Source organism: Saimiri boliviensis, chromosome 4 (assembly GCF_048565385.1).
Source record: "Saimiri boliviensis isolate mSaiBol1 chromosome 4, mSaiBol1.pri, whole genome shotgun sequence".
Taxonomy (NCBI): domain Eukaryota; kingdom Metazoa; phylum Chordata; class Mammalia; order Primates; family Cebidae; genus Saimiri; species Saimiri boliviensis.
Window position 1 is genome coordinate 114098317 of NC_133452.1, and position 23069 is coordinate 114121385.

Here is a 23069-nt window from a genome sequence, read left to right on the forward strand (position 1 = left end):
TCCCACTTTTTAGGGTACCACATGGTGTTTTTGGAGCTTGATAATTCCCCATAGCCTCATAAAATATCTGACTCATTCCCTAAATGGCATATTTACCTGTGTTTTGCCCTGTGCATAGGCTTCACTCTCTTTGAAGAGAAAATCAAGAAAAATACTTCTTTCTATATATCCTTTTGTTCTTAAAACAAAACTTTGAAATAGAACAGCTAAGATCTCTAGAGTGTATGTAGGAGACAAACCAGACCTGAAAAGAGAGAGTAAGGAACTGCTGGTTGCATCCCTGGCAGGTCTGAGTGTCCCTCCTCCCATACCTCTCTCCCCTGCACAGCTGTTTCTCAGACCTCTCTTTCTCATCCTACTTAGTGCAATCAAAACATCCCACTGTGTCTCTAAAACTATGGGGAACAAGAGCTTGGCGCTGGTTTTTTTTTTGTTTGTTTGTTTTGAGACAGAGTCTCACTCTCTCACCCAGGCTGGAGTGCAATGGCGTGGTCTCGGCTTGCTGCAACTCCCGACTCCCAGGTTCAAGTGATTCTCCTGCCTCAACCTCCTGAGTAACAGGAAATACAGGTGTGTGCCACCACACCCGGCTAATTTTTGTATTTTTAGTAGAGACGGGGTTTCACTATGTTGATCAGGCTGGTCTTAGACTCCTGACCTCGTGGTCCACCTGCCTTGGCCTCCCAAAGTGCTGGGATTACAGGCGTGAGCCACTGCGCCCAGGCAGGGCTGGTGTTTTTTAATGATAATGATACCATTGATGATGATGATGATATTGTTGACAAATTGATCTTCTTTCTGGCCACCTGCTTGAAATTACAGCCTCTGGTACTCCCTAAATTCTTTCTCTATTCTATGTTTCTCCCTAACACTTATTGCCATCTAACATATTCTATATTTTATTTATTTATTTATTATCTATCCCAGCATCCCTTGAATACATACTTCCCAAGGCCAGAGATTCTAACTTGTTTTTTAAACTCAAACTGCTGCATTCTCAGTGTCTAGAACATAAATGATCAATGAGTAAACTGTTGAATGCATACATTGACTTGCATACAATGATCTTTCCCATCAGAAGTTCTTAGGCTGAATGCTAAAGGAAAATACACACTGCAAATAAAAAAGTAATTTTAGTCTGTTTGTTACTACATCACTCTGCATTCGGTAAGCTACTTAAATGTAAGAAGATCCCTCTAAGTCGTTGAAAATTATTGTCACTTGATTAAAGCAAGTTTGCTTCCAAAAGCAGAAGTTTTGAACTTTGCTTCAGGGAGTCTGTGAAATTAAAATTGTAGACAAAGTATTGATCTCCTTGTGCATTGAATACCTTTCTTGATAAAGACCCCATAATTTCCATCATATTCTCACTGGTTTAACAAAAAACAACAACAAAGATTAAGACCCACTGCAATTTGAGGCAATGAAGCATCACTGGAGGGAGAGATGTTAGGACATCCAGTTTCCCATGAACTTTACCAGTGACTGCTGTGTCATTCTGGACAAACAACTGTTCTTGATTCAACGGGGCTGAGCCCCATGGTTTGTGAGATTGCAGGAAGAGGAAAGTAAGGGAAAGATTGACAGGCACAGTGAGACATGATGAATACAGGTGTTTGCATAAATCCTCCTCCACCTCCACCCCCACTTAGGACAGGGAAAATATCAGAGGAATAGAAAGAACTTATGTGAGTAAAATAATAGTTGATTTACTGAGGGAATTTGATTCATTATTAAATAGTTTTTCGAGGCTTCAGAATGACTTTTAATCCAAAAACTGCAGTAAGTGGGAAGCCAAATAATCACATATGACAATAGGCCACTCTCCTCTGTCACCTGAGAATTCTTTATTGGTTTTCCTACTCAAGATTCCTTTTCTACATTTATTTAGCAAACTTCATGAAGACAAGAAATACAATTTCTATATAATTCTCATTTTTGGTTCATAGTCCCAAGGAACAGGTGGCCCAGGAGTTATGTTCTATTTTTGTTTTTTTTAGTATCAAAATGTTGAAAGGGTCTTATATGCCATAAAAAATTCAACTACAAGATCTAAATAAAAAGAGTCAAATCCACACATGCATTTAACAGCATCCATGCTTCTACCCATGCTAAGGTTCCATCCTCTCTAAAATCCCTGGGGTGCTATGAATATCTCTGTCCTAGGTGCTGACAAGAATTTTAGACACCACCCACCAGGAGACATGTCCCATTAGAGCTTAGGAATCATCTGGCCCAACTCTTGTCCTTCTCTTTGTGGGTGGAAAAACTGAGGCCCAGGGCAGGACAGGGAAGTAATGTAGTTAATGATGAATCTCGTGCTCCCCAATGGTGCGCATTCTGCTGCATCGCAAACCTCCATTAAGGTGGCAATGCCAGGGAATGCCATGGAGATTTCCCCAGCTGATATCCCCCCAGATCAGTAAGAACAGGTGATTTTTCCTGAGCCACAGTACCTAGGTGTTCTGAATCCCATGAAGCCACTAGGATTAAGGTTTTGTTGGGATATGAAGAAAAACAGCCGTTGCTCTCAAACACTAAGTCGTATGAGCAGTTTAATAACTTTTGAACTGGCTATGCTAAATCAAGCTGGCTGACTCACATAAAGCCTTTCTCAGGACTTACTGCTTTGGTATTTCAACGAGGACATCTTTAATTAGGTAGTGAATATGATTTAACATTTTCTGTGATAGTTGAACTGGAGTCCAGGGTTCAAAGATTCCAAGACTCCAAGATTAAGACAGGCCTTTTTTTTTTTTTTTAAAGTTACAGGTCTCTGTGGTAATCATTATGAATTTCTGTTCATAATTTCCTTGTTCTTGCCTCCTTCTAGGCATATGGTAAGACGGTAGTTCCCCATTTTCTTTGCATTTAGACATGGCTGGGTGATTTACTTTGGCCAATGAAACGTGAAGAAAAATAATATTACTTGAAAATTGTGAATGCTAATTCCAAATTTTAATCTGCTTGGTCCCACTGCCTCATTGTAAACTGTAATATACCAGGACTCCTATTCTTCTCTTCCTTTGCCACTGACGTGAGTTTGATCTGCAAGTGAAAGCTTGAGGACCATCTAGAGGGAATTCATTTGAGAAATGGCTTTGAGAGATTTAAATGTATAAAGATGAATTACTCTCGAAGCACTCATCTCTTGGGGTCAGGTGATGGGTACAAAATAAATAATCCTTGTTTCTCAAGAACTGTGGTGCTTACCTTTAGGATGCTGGTGAGCTTTATGAAATGAGACATTAGAAAAAAACATAAATAGTAGAAATAAATCTCTATAAAAGTTTACATTCTTTTAATCTTTAATCCCAGTCTGTGGATTGTGAGGAATAATAGTGATTCTATTTAGTTTTGTGCCAGAATTGCTATTAAAAAGGTTCAAATCTCTCTAAGAGGAACAGAGAGTAAGACAAGCCAAACATCAACACCTTTTCTGTGTGGGTATGGTTTGTTTAACAAACTTGAGAAGACTCAACTACAGCAGCAGCTGTCACACTGATACCTACTTGGTAGGGCTGCAGGTGTGCAAGGCCTTCAAGTGTGGCTTCCAGGTTGCAATGGAAACAGATTTCTCATCAGCTGCATAACTACGCCAAACACACTGCATGTGGCATAGACGGGGACATGAAAAATAAAAGAGAGAGCAGGAGATAAAATAAAATTAGAAGAGAAATGATTGAGTTACTACATGTTAAGAATCTTTTGCTTCTCATACTTAGCCCTGATAAATACCCAAAAGAGGAAGAAACCTGCTTTGGCATTTTCAGCTGGCTGTTAAACATTTTGCATCACATCAGAATTGCTTTTCATTTTTTATTTTTAAAAATTATTTGTTTTGAGATAGACTCTTGCTCTGTTGCCATGGTGGAGTGCAGTGGTACTATCTCAGCTCATTGCAATCTCCGCCTCCTGGGTTCAAGCAATTCTTGTGCCTCAGCCCCTAGAGTAGCTGGGAGTACAGGCGTCCACCACCATGCCCAGCTAATTTTATTTTTTTTTGTATTTTTAGTAGAAATGGAATTTTGCCATGCTGGCCTGGCTGGTCTCAAACTCCTGACCTCAAGTGATCTGCCCACCTTGGCCTCCCAAAGTGCTATGATTACAGGTATGAACCTCTGCACCTGGCCAGAGCTCCTTTTCAAAACAACATGCCAAGAAGCAAAAGGCCCAAAAAGTATAATATAATGTAATTTTTGAATTGGTAAGGAAGATACTATATTATCCAAAACAAAAAGTGATGATTGATGGGCTAAATACTGATTTCCAAGATAGTAGTTAGGAAAGCCACTTGACCATGATCATATATTCCAGGGATTGATCTTTAATCAATATTTGATAAAGGAGAAGCAAAGGACTAATGAAAATCTACCATGCAACTAGTAAGCTAACTAGTTAACTAATGAACACCAGGGTATGCTAATGATTTAATTATTGAAATCCTTGAATTACGTAATACTTCTAATACTAAAAATAAAGATAGTGATTACAAGAAGCAGAACTAAAACAAGATGGGGAAAATGTACTCTCTAGGTGTATAGCTGGAAAACACCTAAGGATTTATGCCATGATCTAAGAATATGTTTATAGCTCTTTTATATAAAACATAAGCTCTCTCCATTTCATATAATTATACTTGGCATACATAAGACAAAGTATTTTTATGTGATCCTCACAGTCAAAGTGTGAATTAAGATTCCTATTTTGTAGGCGAGAAAAGAAGGGCTTAGATAAATGAAGAGGTTTATACAAGGTTGGTGGAGTTGAGACAGTATCTCAAATTGCCTGGCTCTCAGTCATAGAATCCCTCCCCGGATACTTGCTGACTGCTTGAAGACTGTTGTTGGAAAAGCTTCTATCTGAACTGCTCATCTGAGAGATTGCTGACCTTACTTTCCAATATAGATTTTCATAAATTTCTTTCTTGTAATGAGTCTGCAAACATCTCTAATGGCCAAATATTTACACCAATTTCCTCAAAGAAAATTTTTCATTATAGTGGATTAATCAAAACATTCTATTTTATGTGACAAACTTAATTATTTATTTGAGACAGGGTCTCCCTCTGTCGCCAGGGTGGAGTACAGAGGCATAATCTTTGCTCTCTGCAACCTCTGCCTTTTGGGTTCAAGCAATGCTCGTGCCTCAGCCTCTCCAAGTAGCTGGGACTACAGGCATGTACCACCACACCTGGCTAACTTTCGTATGTTTAGTAAAGACAGGGTTTCACCATGTTGGTCAGGCTGGTCTCGAACTTCTGACCTCAAGTGATCTGCTCACCCCGGCCTCCCAACTTGCTGGGATTACAGGCATGAGCCACTACACCTGGCAGATTCATTTAAATGGGCCATAGTCCTACTATATAATCATCAGTCATAATTTTGAAATCTATAATTGAGTAAATGTGATCTAATAATATTCCTTTTCCTGAGAATATCATTGAATAAATGTATGCTGAATAGAAGTTAAAAATTGACAAAACTACTTTGGAAAACCGGAAGTTTCTATTAAAGTTGAACATGTATGTATCCTATGATACAGCTACACACTCCTAGGTATACTTTCAACACATATGCTTATATATGTTCATTAAAAGATATGCACTATGTGTTGGTTTCTTAGTAAACTAAAGCTGGAAATGCCCAAACACTCAGCAACAGTAAAACAGAAAGTTTGTAATACATTTACATAGTGCAATATTACATGGCAATAGTACATATTACTACACTCAACACTATGGATGAATTTCATGTGAATTATGTTGAGTGAGAAAAAGAAGACACCAAGGAGTACATTTCCATAAAGTAGAAAAACCAGGGGAAACTATTCTATGCTATTAGAAGGTAGCACAATGGTTATCCTTATGGGATAGTGACCATGAAGGGATACACGGGAGGTCATGCTCTGTTCATCTGAGTGCTGGTTATGCAGGAGTGCTAAGTTCTCCTAGGATATGTGCTCTTTTCTGCAAGCACATTATACTTCAATGAAATTTCAGAAAATGATATAAAAAAACTAGAGAAATCTAGTAGTAGAACCTGAGGGACTTTTTATATTTTTAAGGAAGGTTTAAATGATTGAAACAGAGTTCTTTGCCTGCAGCCTTCTTACATAGCTCATGCTGATTTAATCTACAAATCTGTGGAAATTTGTGGCAAGTATCTTAACATCTTATATAAGGCAACTATTGTTGTATCATCTGTAAATGTTAATTTTTTGTAAACATTATACACACACAATTTATAGAGTGATCTAGAATAAGTAAGGAAAACACATGGATTTATTGTTTCAGCTTCTGTAATAGTGAAGCCCAGAGATCCTCTAATACTGTGATGACACAGACGGCTGCTTTAATTAAAAAATTTCCATAGAAGGCATCACATATATGTGAATTCTGATACATTGAAAGCAAGACTTCTGTAGAAGTAGAAGCATATAGCAGATCTGTACTATCAGACTACCAGTGAAAAAAATCCAAAACAACAACAACAAAAGAATGGGACCAAGGCATTGCATATGAGTGTTAGAAAGAACTGGGGGCAAAAGAGGCCACTCTGGGAAAACTAAAGATTTTCTTTACAATGAGACCTGCTGTCTTGCTATTTTTCTATCAAATTGATCCCAGCAGCTAAGGCTTGTTTCCTTCATTACTCATCTCCCAAAAATGCCTTTTAAATGAGAGGTATAGAAGGTGCTGGTAGCATTTGTCACATAGCTGATATTAGTTAACAGTAAAGTGAAGGTGGAAAGTGTAACTCTATGCCCCTTACACTCTAATAACTTTGTTTTGTCCTTAGCTCTCTCTCTCAGCAAATTGCTTCTAGTAGCTGAACTTTGAGCCCATATCCCTGTGATCCAGTAGCTGATGTTTCTGTATGTAAAGCCAAAATCACACAGTAATTGGCAAGAGAAAAGTAACTGATGAGAGGAATTTCCTATGGTTAATTTACATGGTATATACAATTCAAAGGACAAATCAACAAGAAGCAAAATGAGAGCCAAATTTACCATTTACCAGGTGATGCTGGTGCTCTAGGCAGCCAAACAGATTTGAACTTTGCTCAATAAGTACAATGTCAGCATAATTCAGTTTTTTTGGGAGTATTTTGTTTGTTTTGCTTAGAATATTACAACTATAGTACGTTTGATCCTTACTGGAAATGGTCTAGAAAGTTTCAGCTAACCATCTAAAGGAATAATGAACATGGAACTTATTTTTTCAAGGTACAGAGTTTAAAATGTCAGAGTCCTGAAAGATTTAGGCTATTAACTAGCCATCCCTTTCCACACTTCTCTTCACACTACTTTCTGTTCCTCAGAGGCAACCCCTTCAATTCTTATAGTTGTTGCTTCTATTTTTAAGAATCCTGGCCGGGCCCGGTGGCTCAAGCCTGTAATCCCAGAACTTTGGGAGGCCGAAGCGGGTGGATCACGAGGTCAAGAGATCGAGACCATCCCGGTCAACATGGTGAAACCCCGTCTCTACTAAAAATATAAAAAACTAGCTGGACATGGTGGCGCATGCTTGTAATCCCAGCTACTCAGGAGGCTGAGGCAGGAGAATTGCCTGAACCCGGGAGGCGGAGGTTGCGGTGAACCGAGATCGCGCCATTGCACTCCACCCTGGGTAACAAGAGCAAAACTCGGTATCAAAAAAAAAAAAAAAGAATCCTAATTTAGTATTATTATTTTTTTGAGAAAAGGTCATACTCTGTCACCCAGGCTGGAGTGCAGTGGTACGATCATAGCTCACAGCAGCCTTGAACTCCCAGGCTCAAGCAATCCTCCAACTTTGGCCTCTTGAGTAGCTAGGACTATAGGTGTATGCCACTGCACTTGACTTATTTTTATTTTTTTGCAGAGATGGGGTCTCACTATGTTGTACAGGTTGGTCTTGAACTCCTGGCATCAAGTGATCCTCCCACCTCAGCCTTTCAAAAGTGTGGGGATTACAGGTGTGCGCCCAGCCAAGAATGCTTATGTTTAAGGATTATGCTTATGGTTATATTTCTTGATTTTTCAATTTTAGACATTATCAATTAACTTCCTATCATGAAAGATGACATTGCCCACTTGCATGCCCTCTTCTCCTTTCATCATATCAAGATTTTAATATCACAATTCTTAATTAAATTACTATTTAATATCTGCATTATTATGACAATGTAACTTGTTTTCAGTTTAGCAATGTAATGTACTATGGCTACTCTTTCTTACACAAGTTTTTGTTCTTTTGGGAGTTATAATTGCCCTATTTTAATTTCTTGATTTGCATATATGTACCTGTTATAAATACATTCCAGATCTTTCCAATAGAACTATAAAATTCCTCTGGTCAAATGCGTCATGAAATCTGAGAGTTCCATTCTTTCGCTTCCTTGAAGATCTTTCTCCTGGAGCTCTCAGCCTCCCTTTCATTCTGTTCTCAAGGCCTGCTGTAGCTAATGGGAAGGGACTTCCCTTCCTTATCATCATAGAAGTCCCCTTTGCTCTTTCCTGTGTGGAATCTCTTGTTTCCTTGATCCCACCTCTCTTTCTCTCTTGGCTCATCCCCTTGTTTTGGTAGAGAAATTCTATTTACAAAGTTTCTTGAGTAAAGGTAAATGGTAGGGTAATTTCTGAGATCTTGCATGCCTAAAAGTGACTTGGTACTGCTCTCACACTTGATGGTGGTTTGGGTGGATATAGAGTTTCAGGTTGGAAATAATTTCTATAATTTTGAAAGTATTGTTTCATTAGAGAAATCCAATGTGATCCTTATTTTTGATCCTTTGGCTATGTCCTGCTCAGAAAGCATTTAGGATGCCCCTTTTGTAAGTTTTCTGATATTTTACTGTGATAATTTGGGGTGAAGTTTTGGTTCACAGTACTGGGTACTTGGTGAGCTCTTCTGCTATGGGCACTCCCATGCTCCTGTTCTGGAAAATCATAATGTCATATTTCTTGGATATAATCCTCCTCTTAGTTTCCCTGCACTCGAGCTGAGATATCTGTTAGCTGGATATTGGAATGCCTGGATGGGTCCTCCATGTTTCTCATCTTTTTTGCTTTATTTTCAATCTCTTTTTATTCTACTTTCAGGAAGATTTTCACAACTTTATTTTACCTTTTTTTTTTCTTACCTTCATGTTTTTCACATCTAAGATTTTTTTTTCCTGAGTCTGTTCTTAATTATTTACTAAAGAAATGTGGTCTTACTATACTGCCCAGTCTGATCTTGAACTCAAGTGATCCTCCCACCTTAGCCTCTCAAAATGCTGGGATTACAGTAATGAGTCACTGCATCTGGCCCTGTTTTTATTTATGACTGGAGCACTAAAAAGATGTAAAATCTCTATGTAAGTGGCTTGAGCTTAATGACTAGTGGCTTCACTTTAGGGTAATTTGGCGAAGACTAAGTCATCTTACTGGGTGAAGCCAAAGTTTCAATACAAACATATATTTTTCTTTTGGGTCAGTTAGCATCAAAGCAACATCTTATCTATCCCTACCAGCCTTTATTTCACAAACTTCTACTAAATTCCCTGTTTCTGTTTCTAATAAAGCACTCTGACCCCACCATAAACTAGTCCAATCTCTTCAGAAGTAAACCTTTAACATGGAACTTTTGAAGAATCTTTAAGTGTTAGTCCCAAGGCATCCCATACATCCTCATGTATTTACGAGGATGTAAATGATGCCTTTAGAAAGGAGTAATGGATTCAGATTCAGACAGCAGGGATTTGAGTCCTAGCTCTTCCTAGGCCTGTCTTGAGGATCAAGTAACATAATGCACTAGAAGCACCCTGCAAACTAAAAAGCACTTCATGAGTCTTAAGCATTATTAATAAAAATTGTGACATTTGGGCAGGTATTCAAAACATTACTGAGAGCTGATTTCTTTTTTCCAGACTGCTCCAGCTTGAAATGAAAAGTTAATTTAAATGAATCATGCAAAGATATTGACACAGCTAAATTTGCTGCAAGCTTCTGGGGGTTTAAATTTTTTCTAAAACCCTGAAATGTTGGTTAATTTAGTTCTCTCACCAACGAAATGATGAAGCAATTTAGGCATCTCAGCTGCCCTTTTAAGAAGATAGTGACTCTGGCCTAAAATAAACAAGACGCTTTTGGGCTTGATGCTTTGTGTGTTCAGCAAACCAAGTCAGGCTTATTCAGTAAGAAAGTGAATGGATCAGTAAATGAAGTTGCTTTTCAATCTACTGCATCCTGAAATATAAATTTCTACAATATATAATCAAGGCTTAAAGTCTTGAATTCTGTCTAAATACGACAGCAAGGAAAAACAATGAGCAAATTCAATAATTATATTATTATTTCTACGTCTAATAAATAATTGCATTTAAGTGAAGAAGCTATTGCTTTTAATATTAGTAGATTCTACTTTGATTAATGATATTATGATTAGATTTTAAAGGTACTGTTGAATGCTTCAAGCCTTCTACTTTGCATTATTTTTGTTATTCTTAACAAAAATATTCATAACAAAAATAATCACAACATGTAAGTTGGAGTTTTAAGTAAAATAAAAACTCATTGATTTTGCTTCATTGTTACCTGCATTTGTACAAGTTCAATAACTGATCACAATATATATTACATAACTCAGTTCCATAAAATACAATTCTAGTCCTCCAAATAAAACTGTTCAATTAGCCTCTTCTCCACAGGGTTACCTGAGGGAGGCATTGCCTTGTTTTGACTGTAGACATACAAATGCCTCTCCTCCAGTGATTTGCTGTAGAAATAGCAATTTATTTTTAAGTTCAATTGGAAATTGTTCTTGCACAGTCTGGTAGTCAACAATAAGTTAGATCAGGAGATTTCCTGCAGTTATTCTCTATATTTCTCTTGTACGGTATGGTAGCTGATGGCCATTTGTAGCTATCAAACACTTGAGAAGTGGCTAGTGCCACTGGCAAACTTGGTTTTTAATTTTAATTAGTTTAAATGTAAAAAGCTACATGTAGCTAGTGGTTGCTGTATTGAGCAGCACAGCTTTCTATCATCACAACTGATACGTGCATGAGAAATTCCTCAAAGTGCTCACTTTCTAACAGAACAGCTGATATTCTAAGAGATTTTATTGTGTGAAATGTATTATTGGTTCCATATGCAGATAGGGCTTGGTGCTCAGATTGAATGCAAGGAACCCATGCAATAACTTCTGCACTCACAGGCTGGAAAACATTGTTCTAGAGTGAAGGGAAATTAAAGGATAAGAACAGTAAAGAAAAAGCTTATTAGAAACATGAGAACATGTGTAACCAGTTAAGGAGTACTGAAGGATGAAAGGCTATGAATTCTGGACTTTGGGGTCTTTTGCATGTGTCCTAAAGTGTGTGACTCATCTTTTCATTCTGCTGATTATTGGTTGGCATCAGATCTTAAACTCTAACTACGTAAGGGTCTTCTTGTTTGAGGAAATAGATTCTACTTTCTCTTTAGTGCCCTTTTAAAATCCATTAAAAATATGTAAAAATATTGCACAAAATAAAATGTAAAAAATAAGAGATTCTCAGTGATTTGCATTGGAAGTCATTCCCAATGGTCCACTTTGTTGTCAACGGTTGCAGAATAGCTTGATTTAAAAATTAATATCCTCATTTAGTGATTAGATACAAACAGATCTCCTTCATGATATAATGAGCCATACTGCCCTCTCCTTTTCCTAGCTCCATGTCTGTGGGAGGCACTGCATGCATCACAGCCACAGATAAACACTAAAGGCAGGGGTTGTGGTGGTGATCTCCCACCACCCACCTACTCAAACCCACAACCTAAATTACAGCAGTGTGCTTGTTACTGCAGCATTAAGATAAGTTTCCTAGGGCCTTGGAGCACCACCTCAAGCCCCTCCAGTTTAGAAATTCTGTAGCTTCCACTTCCCTAGCAGGAAGGGGGGAACTTTATAGATTGCAGAATTATTTAGTCCATAACTAAATGTCAACTTTATGAATCTAACAAAAAATATATTTTGTGATTCTTAACCTGAATCTAGGATGACAAATATATGGATGGCAAAAAGAGAAGCATTCCTTTTAGTGCTGAAGCTAATCTTGAGTTACTGAAAAGTAAATGCAATGCTAAATAACAATGTATGGATTATGAGCTAGCTTCAAATGATATGCTTATTGTTTAATATTCTCAAACACTGATGTATTCCATAATCCCATCAGCTCTCACAATAGGACAACTATTTCCACTTACTGCCCTCGATGGCACTAAAAGCAATTTCACAGATATTAAACCTTGACATTCTAAACAAATATGTTGTTCTTTAAAGCAGCAACATACATCTGGCTAGAGAAAGTAATTGTAATGCAGGGAACAATGCCCCGTTCTGCTCTATCACTTAATGATCAATTATATTTCATCAAGTAATTCACAAGATATATCAGATAATTCCAGGAGCAACATAACCGCTAACCTTTGCATGGCCTTGCTGACATGGTTACTTAGTCTGAACAATGCATGGATCATTTGCTAAAAATACATGTTTTTCAGATCGAGAGAGGTGGAACACCTGCCCAAATCCAAGACTGTATATTAAGTTCTGACTTCATTTTTAAAAAAGGAAGAAAGCAGTAGTTCTACCAAGCAGTGAGGCACAGAGATTGGAAAATGACCCATCAAGCACTATGGACACAGATGTTGCCATCTACCTATTACATTGACATTTACCTGAATGAGGTTGGCAGCTGGGTTCCTTCTTTTCTCAAAGTGTTTCTGGCGGTGCTGTTCTTGTACTTTTAATGCAAAACCTGAGCCAAGAATGCCCTGGAACAAAATACAAAAACGGCACTCAAAAACGTCAAAAGCATGGTTAAATAATACAAATATTAAAAAGTCACTAAAATGAGTCTGAGAGAAGACAAATTGTATGTAACCTGTCCAGAAACATGTTACTTGTTAAAATAAGCAGTATTTCTCTCCATTATAATACCATCAGCCAATGGCAAACTGTTGGGCAATACTGCCAAGAAATACAATGCCTGTTCTTTAGTAAACCAATTAGGCATTGTCATTTATTATCTTTTGTGGTATAGCAAGAAGCACCATGATTATAAATAAAATCACAATAAAAATGTGTGTGTGTGTGTGTGCGTGCGTGCGTGTGCGTGGCCTTCTCTGTGACATTTCTTTTTGCTTAAGTTAGGGTGAATGGTCTCATCCAGCGATGGAATGCAGAGAACATGAATTTCAGCTTGGGACAGAGCTGGATTTTAAAGCTGGGGGAGTTAAAGTCTACTGCTGTGAATGTGGGAATACATCTAGCACTTTGATGAGACTTTACAAGTTATATTCTCTATCCATGAAATGGAGGAAAGAGGACTGTATATAATCTGTCCCAGCTGTAGTTCTTTATAGTGTTATAACTCTACACCTACTAAAAAAAAAGTAAAATGGAGGAGGAAAGGAATACCCAGTTTTGAAGACACACAGTACAAGATTTTCTGTTTTGCCCATTTGTATAACAGAGACAAGAACAAGGATCATGGCAAAGCCCATTTCCATTTTAATTCATACTTTTACCATTCCTTGTCTTTTTGATTTTGATTCACCTACTCAGTTTTTGGGATTAGTACGATTAGTATTCCCTTCTAGGTTTACATTAGTTTTTGGCCAGTTTGTTTTCCTTCTGCTTATCATCTTGATCTGCCAAAATTCTGCTGTCTTTGATGTTCCCCACTCTCCAATTTGTTCTGGTCTACTAACATTTATGAAAACAAGATGCTTTGTCTCAGCCTTGGGTTGACTTTTGGAGCTTGCTAAATTCAGTCTCTGGGCTTTGTCTATAACTCTTGACTTTATTGGCATGAGACTAGGAGCTCTGCTGCTTTCAAGTCTGTGGATTTTACTTGCTAGCTATAAATTATTAGCTTTTTATTAAACTTCAAGGAGTCTAAGCCTTAGGTTATAGATGAACATTTTATAAGCACTAAGTCAGTTATGTGCCACAGGTAAGGAATGGTTGTTTTTCTTTTCTTTGTGTTTTTAGAGTAGCTCAAAGATGGTTCAAAGATGCCATAGGCTGCCTGGAGAGGCGGTGGGTTTTTCATCTTTAGAAGGTGTTAAGTCTCAGCTGAATAACAACGTGGCTGAGATATTTTTGATCCAGATAGCCTTTAACCTTCCTTCTTATCTTCAGATTCCATAATTCTGAGTACATCTGTGACAATAACCAGACAATAAGTAATGCAATCATGTTTAAAATATGCAGCGGTCTAATAATGCTATTTGCTATTCATGAGCAATGATCTACTCCATTATTAATGAGTATAAATGACTGTACTATGAAATTAGAAATTACATCATAGGTTCTGTTTTCCATCTCTCTTTTTCAGTGACTGTCTTACACTGTCTAAGATCTCTATCTCATACAGGTTGTGATTGTACAAACTCAGCTTTATAGAAACTTGGTCTCTGTGATCTGGTTTATAGATTTAAACATTTCCCTCCATTTAGGAGTTATAAAAGTGCCCCTCCATTTCTAAATCCAGAACAACTGAAGTCATTTGTAACTTCTATTTTTATTTTCTGCGATTTAAGATCATTTAGGGAAGATTCCTTCATTTTCCCTTTAATAAATATTACTTTTCATAAAGTGTAGACATGTAAAAGAATATGAAATATTAGAATTTCTAGCATATATTTGTAATATATATTAACATACATGCATTTATGTGCATATTTGTGTATAATACACTTGTATGAAGCATAATTCAGATTTTGTAAACATTGAATTAACAGTACTTGCTACCATTCTGAGCACTTATTATGAGCTTCAGAGTTTAATACCCTTTGGAAAATAAAGACAGGCCCTACATAGCACAAATCTGTTAATCTGTGAAACAATTTAAAATGTGCTGAAAATCCCATTGGCATTGCTCGGAAACATATATTAGTGAATGGCAAATGTTTGCTACGTATCTCTTGTGCTAGACTGTACATTATAGCAGTTATTAAACCAGGTCTGCTTATTGTCTCATAATGGCTCTTTTCCAATTTTTTTCCACCTCTCTCTTAGTACACAGCTCAGTGCACCTAAATAGTCTGTGAAAATAAAGTCTATTATATATATACACACATAAAACATGGCTTAAGCTTTGAACACGTGTGTCATCCCTCCAAATATTGACACCAATAGATATAAATTCTTAGACTTTGAGTTTTGCTTTAATTCATTTTCTAAGACAACAAGACTTAATTTTTTAGGTTTTACAATTTAGCACTTTGCCGAAAACTGGTACATAAACACCAAGTAGAGAGGAAATACGTTTTGGTCTAAAAAATATTTACCCTTCATTATCTTCTGGATTAGATGAACCTAATTTGTAATGCAAACATAGCAAAGGCTATGCTGAAAGATACCCTGTTTTTAAAATGGTTGTTAATGTTTTATTATCTGCAACAATTACATTTAGTTAATATGGTTAATGATTACAGTGGCTGTTTTTTTTTTTTTTATTGAATGGCTAATATCTTGAGTCAAACAGAACTAGTTCTTGCACTGAATTTACTAGCTGGAGGTCTCAAGAAATTCAGTCTCTATAAAACTCAATTTCTTCATCAATGAAAAGATACTCTTAGCAGGAATATCTAGCAGAAGACAAGGGAGCACCCTAAAGACGAGAAAGAACTGCTTATCCGGGTAACACGGAGGAGCTGGGGCTTCTGTGAGCTCATTAGCCCTGAGATGGAGGGGCACCAGGGGAAGTGATGCCACAGTGCAGCTTCGGAAGGGTGGCTTGTGTGACTCTGCGATGTACAGGATAGCCCTTCTGCCTTCGAGGGTAAGATGGAGAAAGACTCTTTTCTTTCTTGGTTTTCAGGTGTCCTGGGTAAGAGGAACGCTACACGGGGGCAGCCCACAATTCCCCTCAAGCTTTCCCAGCAAAATATCAATTTGTCTTCCTAAATTTAAATCAGACAGCACTATTGGCTGGCAGGTACACAGGATAAAATAAAATCTCTGGCCACCTTGTTTTTTTCTAAAGGTATATATGGTCCATTTAGTCTTTCATTTAATAAATGAAGACTCAGAAAATATTGTGACATTTTAGTAAAAGATCTATAGTAAAGGTTACTTTTCTTGGCATTGTTAAGAAATGTTCTTTTTTGTGAAAGCAAAAATTTCAGATTTCCAATTTAAATGTATTTATGTTAATTTAATTTGTATATAAAAATTTCATACTTACTTTATTGGAAACATTTCCAAGAACGACTACTTAGTCTCTGAGCTTTAACTTACCCAGTGACATATTTAACCTCCCTGTGATAGTGCAGAGTTTCCTTATGGGGACTGGCTTTTTGCTGTGCTGGATGCAGCCAATTTCCAGAGGGGTGTTGACCCTAATACTAATTGGCCCTAGATCTTTACACATTTTGTTTTATCTTTTTATTTTATTTTTACTGACCACCTTACAACAAGATATACATTTTGAACATTTATGTCTCCTTGCTACTCACAGATTTCCTTTCCCCTCCTTTGCTGTTGGTCTTTTACCATTTCTTTCTGTTGCAGTGTTTGGTCTGTCAGTTTCCTCTGTATTTGTTGCTTATAATCTTCAAAGAATTGTGAAACCATATATGTGAATTTATCAGAGTTTTCTAGGAACGAAGCCTAGGTTACGAATTAGATCTCAAGTGGCTCTCCTATGAGGACAGAACACATACTGTTGTCTATTTCAACAACCCAGAGGTTGCCTACCTCCTTTCACAGTTTTTCACTGAATCATAGAGGTTGCTATAAATGTGGCCTCAGGATAAATATAAACACAAAAGCTGCAATTATTTTGTGCCATTATTTTGGGAAAAAATCCAAGACTGTGTTGTACTATTTCTAAAGGTATTTTCCCGTAGGGAATCTGATTATTGAGTGAATCTCTTCTCTGTTCTGAATTGTTGAGATTGCCAGATGAAGTTGCCTTGGATACCTAAGATTTTATTTTTCTGACTCTCCTTGATTTCATCATTTTGTTCCAGGAAACATGTATTTCTAGATTCACCCTGGTAAAGGGAAGTAACATTTATTGAGAGTTCTCTTCATGACAAGCACTTGACTTACATTATTGCATTGGTGTGCACAAAATTTCTCTGGGCTCAATAATTCTTCTTCCATTCTAATAAAAAAGAAACTTGTTCAGAGTCACTGTTCAGGCTAAACTGTGTCCTTCCAAAATTCCTATGTTGAAGTCCTAATCCCCATGACCTCAGAATGTGACCTTGTTTGAAAACAGGGTCCTTACAGAGGTAATCAATTTAAAACAAGGTCATTAGGTTGGACTGTAATCCAATACGACTGGTGTTCTTATAAGAAGTAGAAATTTGGACACAGATGACATGAAGACACAGGAATAAGAGCCATCTATAACCCAAGGAGAGAGGCCTGGCATGCATCCTTCTTTCATGGCTCTCATGGCTTCTCAACACTTTGATTTTGGACTTCCAGCCTTGGGAACTGTGAGGCAATACAATTCTATTGTTTAAGCCACCTAGTCTGTGGTACTCGTTAAGGCAGCCCTAGTAAACTAAAGCAGTCATATAGTTAGTACATGATAAAAATGTAATTCAAACTGAGGTCTAGTCCCAAGCATACACATGGATTTTTCAGTCTTTCTGTGATTTTGAGTGTTCTGAGGCAGAACCACCTGGTGAATCTTGAGTTGGGCACTGGTGGGACAAGGGTGTCCTCTGTACTCATTAACAGGCTCGGGAGAAGCCCCATGAGCTAAAAGAGTTTTGGAGAGGTGCTCTGGGGTCTTTGGTCGGTATAGCTTGAGCTGTGTCTGGAGCAAGACTGGAGCTATTTTCCTTAAGCACTCCTGCTGCCACCGCCTTAACTCTCCTTTTGGTTATCCTCCTTCCCCACCCAAGGTGGAATAAACAAAAGCAAGAACTTGGAAATGGGGGCAAACTGTAGTATTTTGAACAGCTGCCTTTAAAGACACAAGAGAATAAAATGATCAGAAAGGCAGGCTTCATTCACTGAAGAGAAAATAATCAGAAGCTTGGGGGCGGATTAACGTGCCCTTTATTCTGATAAGATACAGAAACTACTCATTAAAAAAAATCAGTGATGATGACACAATGAATAAATCATCTGCCATGTTTAACACCCTTTAAGGTCATATGCTTTTCACTCAAGTGGATCTGAAGAGAAAAACACCCCACTGTGCATATCCATCTCTTAAGTAGCACACATTATAAACCAAGTTGGAAGGATCAGTTTCAAAAGAAGATAGCTTTATGTCTTTGCAAATATTTTAAATGTCTTAGCATGCTGCCTAAAAAGCGAGCCATCTGAATTATTATTTGGTCACAGAATATGAGTCAATATTAAATAAAGTCTCAGGTTAAGTGTCTCCAAGGGAAGATCATGGTTTATAAATTATCCAAGTAGATATATTTAGAGAAGTCAACATTGTATCAGAAAATTATATTTGTAAATGATATAGATACGTTCCCAAGCATACCAGTTTGTGAGAGCTCACTCTAAGTCTCTAAGACCGAATTTAAACTGGTTTATTGGTGCAAAGATACTCACGGCAGGAAGTGCAAAGAAAGAAATGCCAAGGAGTGCAAAGCCTGCAGAAAGCAATCTTCCCAGCCAAGTTAGGGGAGTTTTGTCTCCATAGCCAATAGTTGTCAATGTAATCTAGAAACAAAATAAATAGAACGTGCAGCTTAAGTACTTGAGAGGAAAGTTAGGACCTATGATCAGGAGGCAAGCAATGTTTCCACTAAATCATTATTCAACAAATCTTGTTGGTGCTTTTTATTACTGTGCTTTAATTTTCCATGACGCATAACAGAACTTCTCTTTGTTTAAGGAAAAGAATAACCTACATACTTGTTCCTCCCTTATAAGACAGTTTTCCATCTTTTCTAAGTGTATTCAAAGAAAGGTTATTTAAGTAAGTGGATAACCATCAGTGATACAGAAATGATAGCACCGTGGATTTAGGACTGGGTCAGTATACAAAATAGTAATTTATGTTAATTTAGAGTGTCCATTCATTACCTTGGCAGGCATTTCCTGAAGGTCTGTTGTGTGCAAGGTATGTGTTAAGATTTGTAGTGGAACAAAAATCAGGGCATAGTTCTTGTCCTAAGATACTTATGGCTTAATAAGAGAAATATGTCACACATGAATAATTAAAATACAAAATAGGATGAGACAGGTATTATGATGAAGGTACAAATAACCTGCTATGGAAATTCAAGGAAGAGATTAGTTATTATAAGCTTGAGGTGTTGAGGGAGCTCTTGACTAGGGAGATGTCATCACACCTGGGCTTTGAAGGAGGATTAACATTTTGAGAAGCAGAAATGATAAAGAAGGTGACCTAAGGAGGTGAAAGAGGTGGCTAGCTGTAGAACAGTGATAACACATAGAGTAGTTTCTGAAAAGTACGAGTTGTTCAGCTGGACTGGGGCATGGTGGATTTGAAAAGGATTAGTGACTTCTTCAACTTATTTTGTTAATATTTTATAGAGTACAATGTACAGGTCTTTCAGCACCTTGTTAAATTGATTCCTAAGTATTTTATTTTTTGTAGCTACTGTAAATAGAATTGTTCTCTTGATTTCTTTTTTAGGAAGTTTGCTGTTAGTATATAGAAATGCTAGTGATTTTTGTGGCGTTGATTTCGTATCCTGCAACTGTACTGAATTTATTTGTTCTAGCAGTTTTTTCTCCTGGAATATTTAGAGTTTTCTATATATAAGATTATGTTAAAAAAAAAAAGATTATGTTGTCAGCAAACAGCAACAATTTCCTTTTTTCCCGCAACTGTACTGAATTTATTTGTTCTAGCAGTTTTTTTCCCCTGGAAGATTTAGAGTTTTCCATATATAAGATTATGTTTAAAAAAAAGATGATGTTGTCAGCAAACAGCAACAATTTCTTTTTTTATTTGGATGCCTTATATTTCTTTCTCTTGTCTAACTGCTCTGGCAAGGACTTCCACCACTATATTGAATAGAAGTAGCAAAAGTGGGCATCCTTGTTTTTTAAATCAAACAATTTATTAATAATTTTTAATTTTTGTGGGTACATGGTATATATATATATTTATGAGGTACATGGAATATTTTGATACAGGCATGCAATATGTAATAATGATATCAGGGTAAATGAGGTATCCATTACCTCAAGCATTTAACCTTTGTGTTACAATCCAATTATACTCTTAATTATTTAAAAATGTACAATTAAATTATGATTGACTATTGTCACCCGTTGTACTTTCAAATACTAGATGTTATTCACTCTGTTTTTTTTTTTAATACCCATTAACCATCTCCACTTCTCTCCTTGCTCACTTTCTCCACTACTTTTCTCATACTCTGGTAGCTATCATTTTACTCTCTCTTTTTTCAACTGTTAATTTTTAGCTTCCACATATAAATGAGACCATGTGAAGTTTGTCTTTCTCTGCCTGGCTTATTTCACTTAGCAAAATGAGCTCCATTTGCATCCATGTTGTTGCAAATGACAGGCTCTCATTCTTTTTAATGGCTGAATAGTACTCCATTGTGTATACATGCCATATTTTATTTATCTGTCTGTTGATGTTTGCTTAGGTTACTTCCAAATCTTGGCCACTGTGAGTAGTGCTGCAATAAACATGGGAGTGCAGATATCTCTTTGATATACTGATTTTCTTTATTTTGGGTATACAGCTAGCAGTGGGATTGCTGGATCATATGGTAGCTCTATTTTTTTTTTTTTTTAAATGAGGAATCTCCAAACTCTTCTCTATAATGGCTATAGTAATTTACCTTCCCACCAACAGTGTACAAGGGTTCCCTTTTCTTCACATTCTTGCCTGCATTTGTTATTGCTTGTCATTTGGATAAAAGCCATTTTTACTGGAGTGAGATGATATCTCATTGTAGTTTGATTTGCATATCTCTGATGATTAATTATATTGAGCACCTTTTCATATACCTGTTTGTGGTTTGTAATGCCATCTTTGAGAAATATCTATTTAGATCTTTTGTCCATTTTAAAACTGGATTATTATATTTTTTCCTATACAGTTGTTTGAGCTCCTTATATTTTCTGGTTATTAATCCCTTGTCAGATAGATAATTTGCAAATATTTTCTCCCATTCTGTGGGTTGTCTCTTCATTTTGTTGATTGTTTCCTTTGCTGTACAGAAGCATTTTCATGTGATGTGACCCCATTTGTTCATTTTTGATTATTTGTAGTTATTCTTCTTTTTTGATGTAAACACTTATAAACTTCCCTTTTAGTATTCCCTTTGCTGTATCCCATTGGTTTTGATATGTTGTGTTTCCATTATCATTTGTTTAAGAAATTTTTCAATTTCCTTCTTAAGCTCTTCATTGACCCATTGGTCATTCAGGAGCATATTGTTTAATTTACATGTGTTTGTATAGTTTTCAGATTTTCTCATTACTGATTTTTAGTTTCATTCCATTGTGGTCAGAGAAGATAGTTGATATTATTTCAATTTTTTGAATGTCTTAAGACTTGTTTTGTGGCCTAACATATATTCTATCCTGGTCTATCCTTGAGAATAATCCCTGATCATAGGTCCTAACTTTCCACTCAAGTACTTAAGCTGCACGTTAAGTTAGGACCTAAAATCCAAAATCAAACGATCATCTCAACAGATGCAGAAAAGCATTCAACAAAATCCAGCATCACTTTATGATTAAAACTCTCAGCAAAACTGGCACACAGAGGATATACCTCAGTGTAATAAAACTATCTATGACAAACACACAGCCAACCTAATACTGAATGAGGAAAGTTGAAAGCATTCCCTCTGAAAATAAGGCAAGGACGCCCACTCTCACCACTCCTCTTCAACACAGCACTGGAAGTCCTAGCCAGAGCAATTAGACAAGAGAAAGAAACAAAGGGCATCCAAATCAGTAACGAGGAAGCCAGACTGTCACTGTTTGCTGATGACATGATCATTTACCTAGAAAACCTTAAAGACTACTCCAGAAAGCTCCTAGAACTAATAAAGGAATTCAAAGTTTCTGGATACAAAATTAATGTACCCAAATCAGTATCTCCTCTATATACCAACAGTGACCAAGATGAGAATCAAATCAAGAACTCAACCCTTTTTACAATAGCTGCAAAAAAAAAAAGAAAAGAGAAAAAAAAATACTCAGAAATACACCTAACCAAGGAAGTGAAAGATCTCTACAAGAAAAACTTCAAAACACTTCTGAAAGAAATTGTAGATGACACAAACAAATGGAAACACATCCCATGCTCATGGATGGGAAGAATCAATATTTTGAAAATGATCATACCGCCAAAAGCAATCTCAAAATTCAACACAATTTCCAACAAAATACCACCATCATTCTTTACAGAATTAGAAAAGACAATGATAAAATTCATTTGGAACCAGAAAAGAGCCCACATAGTGAAAGCAAGACAAAACAAACAAACAACAACAACAAAAAAAAAAACAAAAAAAAAACGGAGGCATCACATTACCTGATTTCAAACTAATAAGGCCATAGTCACCAAGACAGCATGGTATTGGTATAAAAATAGGCATATAGACCAACAGAACAGAATAAAGAATCCAGAAATAAACCCAAATACTTACAGCCAACTGATCTTCGACAAAGCAAACAAAAACATAAAGTGGGGGAAAGGATGCCCTTTTCAACAAATGGTGCTGGGATAATTGGCTAGCCACATGTAGGAGAATGAAACTGAATCCTCATCTCTTACCTTAAACAAGAATCAACTCAAGATAGATTAAGGACTTAAATATAAAACCTGAAACTATAAAAACTCTATTAAGATAACCTTGAAAAAACCCTTCTACAGATTGACTTAGGCAAGGATTTCATTACCATGAATCCAAAAGCAAATGCAATAACAACAAAGATAAATTGCTGGGACTTAATTAAACCAAAGAGCTTTTGCACAGCAAAAGGAACAGTCAGCAGAGTAAACAGACAACCCACAGAGTGGGAGACAATCTTCACAATCTATACATTTGACAAAGGTCTAATATTCAGAATCTACTATGAACTCAAACAAATCAACAAC

At 36.7% G+C, this 23069-nt stretch overlaps 1 protein-coding gene and 1 long non-coding RNA gene across 5 annotated transcripts in view; one reads left to right on the forward strand and one right to left on the reverse strand.

Annotated features, from left to right (window-relative positions):
* The window catches only part of KCNQ5 (potassium voltage-gated channel subfamily Q member 5), a 581045-nt gene that overhangs the window by 97097 nt on the left and 460879 nt on the right, over positions 1 to 23069 (reverse strand). For 3 of the 4 annotated variants that reach the window (XM_074398053.1, XM_039467797.2, XM_039467796.2), the window contains exons 6-8: positions 18554 to 18664; positions 12688 to 12783; positions 3513 to 3607 (exon numbers count right to left, since the gene is read on the reverse strand). In XM_074398053.1, the coding sequence (XP_074254154.1) occupies positions 3513 to 3607; positions 12688 to 12783; positions 18554 to 18664 (302 nt within the window). The remainder of the gene's footprint in view (positions 1 to 3512; positions 3608 to 12687; positions 12784 to 18553; positions 18665 to 23069) is intronic. The other variant, XM_074398052.1, reaches the window with a different exon arrangement.
* The window catches only part of LOC141584324 (uncharacterized), a 93947-nt gene continuing 86371 nt past the window's right edge, over positions 15494 to 23069 (forward strand). The window contains exon 1 of the long non-coding RNA XR_012517313.1: positions 15494 to 15800. This is a non-coding gene — a long non-coding RNA (uncharacterized LOC141584324). The remainder of the gene's footprint in view (positions 15801 to 23069) is intronic.